Consider the following 1,627-nt stretch of genomic DNA (forward strand, 5'->3'; position numbering starts at 1 on the left):
ATAATGGTGTCATTAAATATGATTTTATAGGGTAACCACTATTACCTAATAACAGTCCATCCCTATATATTCCTTGTTCAAATGTACCTCGCAATCGACTATTATTAAAAATAGTACTATCGTGTGTTGATCCAGGTCATCGAGCTACTATATCAGTAATTTCTAAATTACTATTGGTCACAACTTGCACGTTCAAAGAAAAATATCCCTTTCTATTTCTAAATAGTTCTGCATTTTCAGTACCTACAATACAATAAATAAAACAAGTTTAAAACCTTATAATAATTTCTAGCATTTCTATTTATATAGTTTATCAAAATAGGTATGTATGATGAAAATATAAATAAAATTATGTATTTACCAAACGATTGAACTCGAACATGTGTACAATCTATACAACCTACAACTCTAGGAAATCGAAAGATTTTATAAAATTCCAATTGTTGTTTTTTTATTTCATTATTTGTAGTAGGAAATTTCATAAAACCTGCTTGAAGTCTGGCAATTGCGTTCGTAACACGATGAATAATTCTGTGGGCACTAGTAGTGCTTACTCCAGCAAAACCACCTGCAGATATTATAAAAGATCCTGTTGAATAAAATCTTAGTGTTAAGAGAAGTTACTGCATTGGAGTTATAGGATTATTTCTGCAAAAATAAATATTTATATTAATCAGTTTTTAATAATTATATGATATAAGGATAATAAAATAATAATAAAGATATACATACTTGTTTGATCGAAATATTAATACTTCTTCTATGTGGTTTAATATTAGAAGAACGCTGTTTTTGTTTAGGCGAAATCTCATTTTAAATTCGATATCGTCCAAATCGTCAAAATAGTTCATGCGTTGTTTAAATCTTTTGGGTCTTCTGTCGATATATCCCGGTAAAAAATTTTTCATATACGAAATATACATAAATACATATAAATAACATGTATAAATATTCATAAACATATACAATATTATAAATGTTTTTACCGGATTATATCTTCATCGTCGTCAGATGATGATAAAATATTGTAATATGCCATAATACTCGTTTTTTTTGTATATTCTATATCAAGAAGAGATTGCACATAACCTTAAAATATTTCGTGTTGGCTTCTGCTTAAACGACGTTCGAACTTGTTAACCGACCAAAAATGGGCGTTCATAATGAACGCCGTTCAACCGATTCGAACTTCTTCTAAAAAGTTGGTGGAACGCAAAATGTCGTTGATCGAAGTTTAAACTCGGTTCAAATTTTGAACGACTTTGATGGAAACGGGCATTAGTCATTGCTTCGCCACACGTCTCCTCCCTATGTGAGGCACAAGTCCTTCCAGACCTTCACGGAAGTGATCACCATCCCATCGAAGTTAGAGTGAGCTGCATGGTCCATACGTCGTCTGTCTTCTCGCACAAGATCTCTCTTACTAAATCTCAATGGGCGGAGGTCAAACAGTATTTACGAGATAACTCTAGTATTATCTCCCTAACTATCAATTCCATTCATCCTGACGATCCCATTAATCAATACAACACTTTCCTGGAACTCATTTCCGTCAATTACGAGCGCTTCTCCCCCCTCCGAAGTCTTTCACCCGCTTTTCCACACCTCGCACAGCCTCCACTAATAA

The 1,627-nt window shown here is 32.9% G+C and overlaps 1 protein-coding gene across 1 annotated transcript; it reads right to left on the bottom strand.

Moving 5' to 3' along the window:
* Window positions 1–122: 122 nt before the first annotated feature.
* LOC108727751 (putative nuclease HARBI1) lies at window positions 123–628 on the bottom strand. The gene is made up of 2 exons (XM_018455982.1): window positions 362–628; window positions 123–243 (listed from the first exon to the last, which is right to left on the bottom strand). Exons 1-2 carry the CDS (start codon window positions 480–482, stop codon window positions 137–139), a joined length of 228 nt encoding a protein of 75 aa, XP_018311484.1. The 5' UTR covers window positions 483–628; the 3' UTR covers window positions 123–136.
* Between the last annotated feature and the right edge of the window lie 999 nt (window positions 629–1,627).

This window comes from Mycetomoellerius zeteki, unplaced genomic scaffold (genome assembly GCF_001594055.1).
Source record: "Mycetomoellerius zeteki isolate Tzet28-1 unplaced genomic scaffold, Tzet1.0 scaffold521, whole genome shotgun sequence".
NCBI lineage: Eukaryota > Metazoa > Arthropoda > Insecta > Hymenoptera > Formicidae > Mycetomoellerius > Mycetomoellerius zeteki.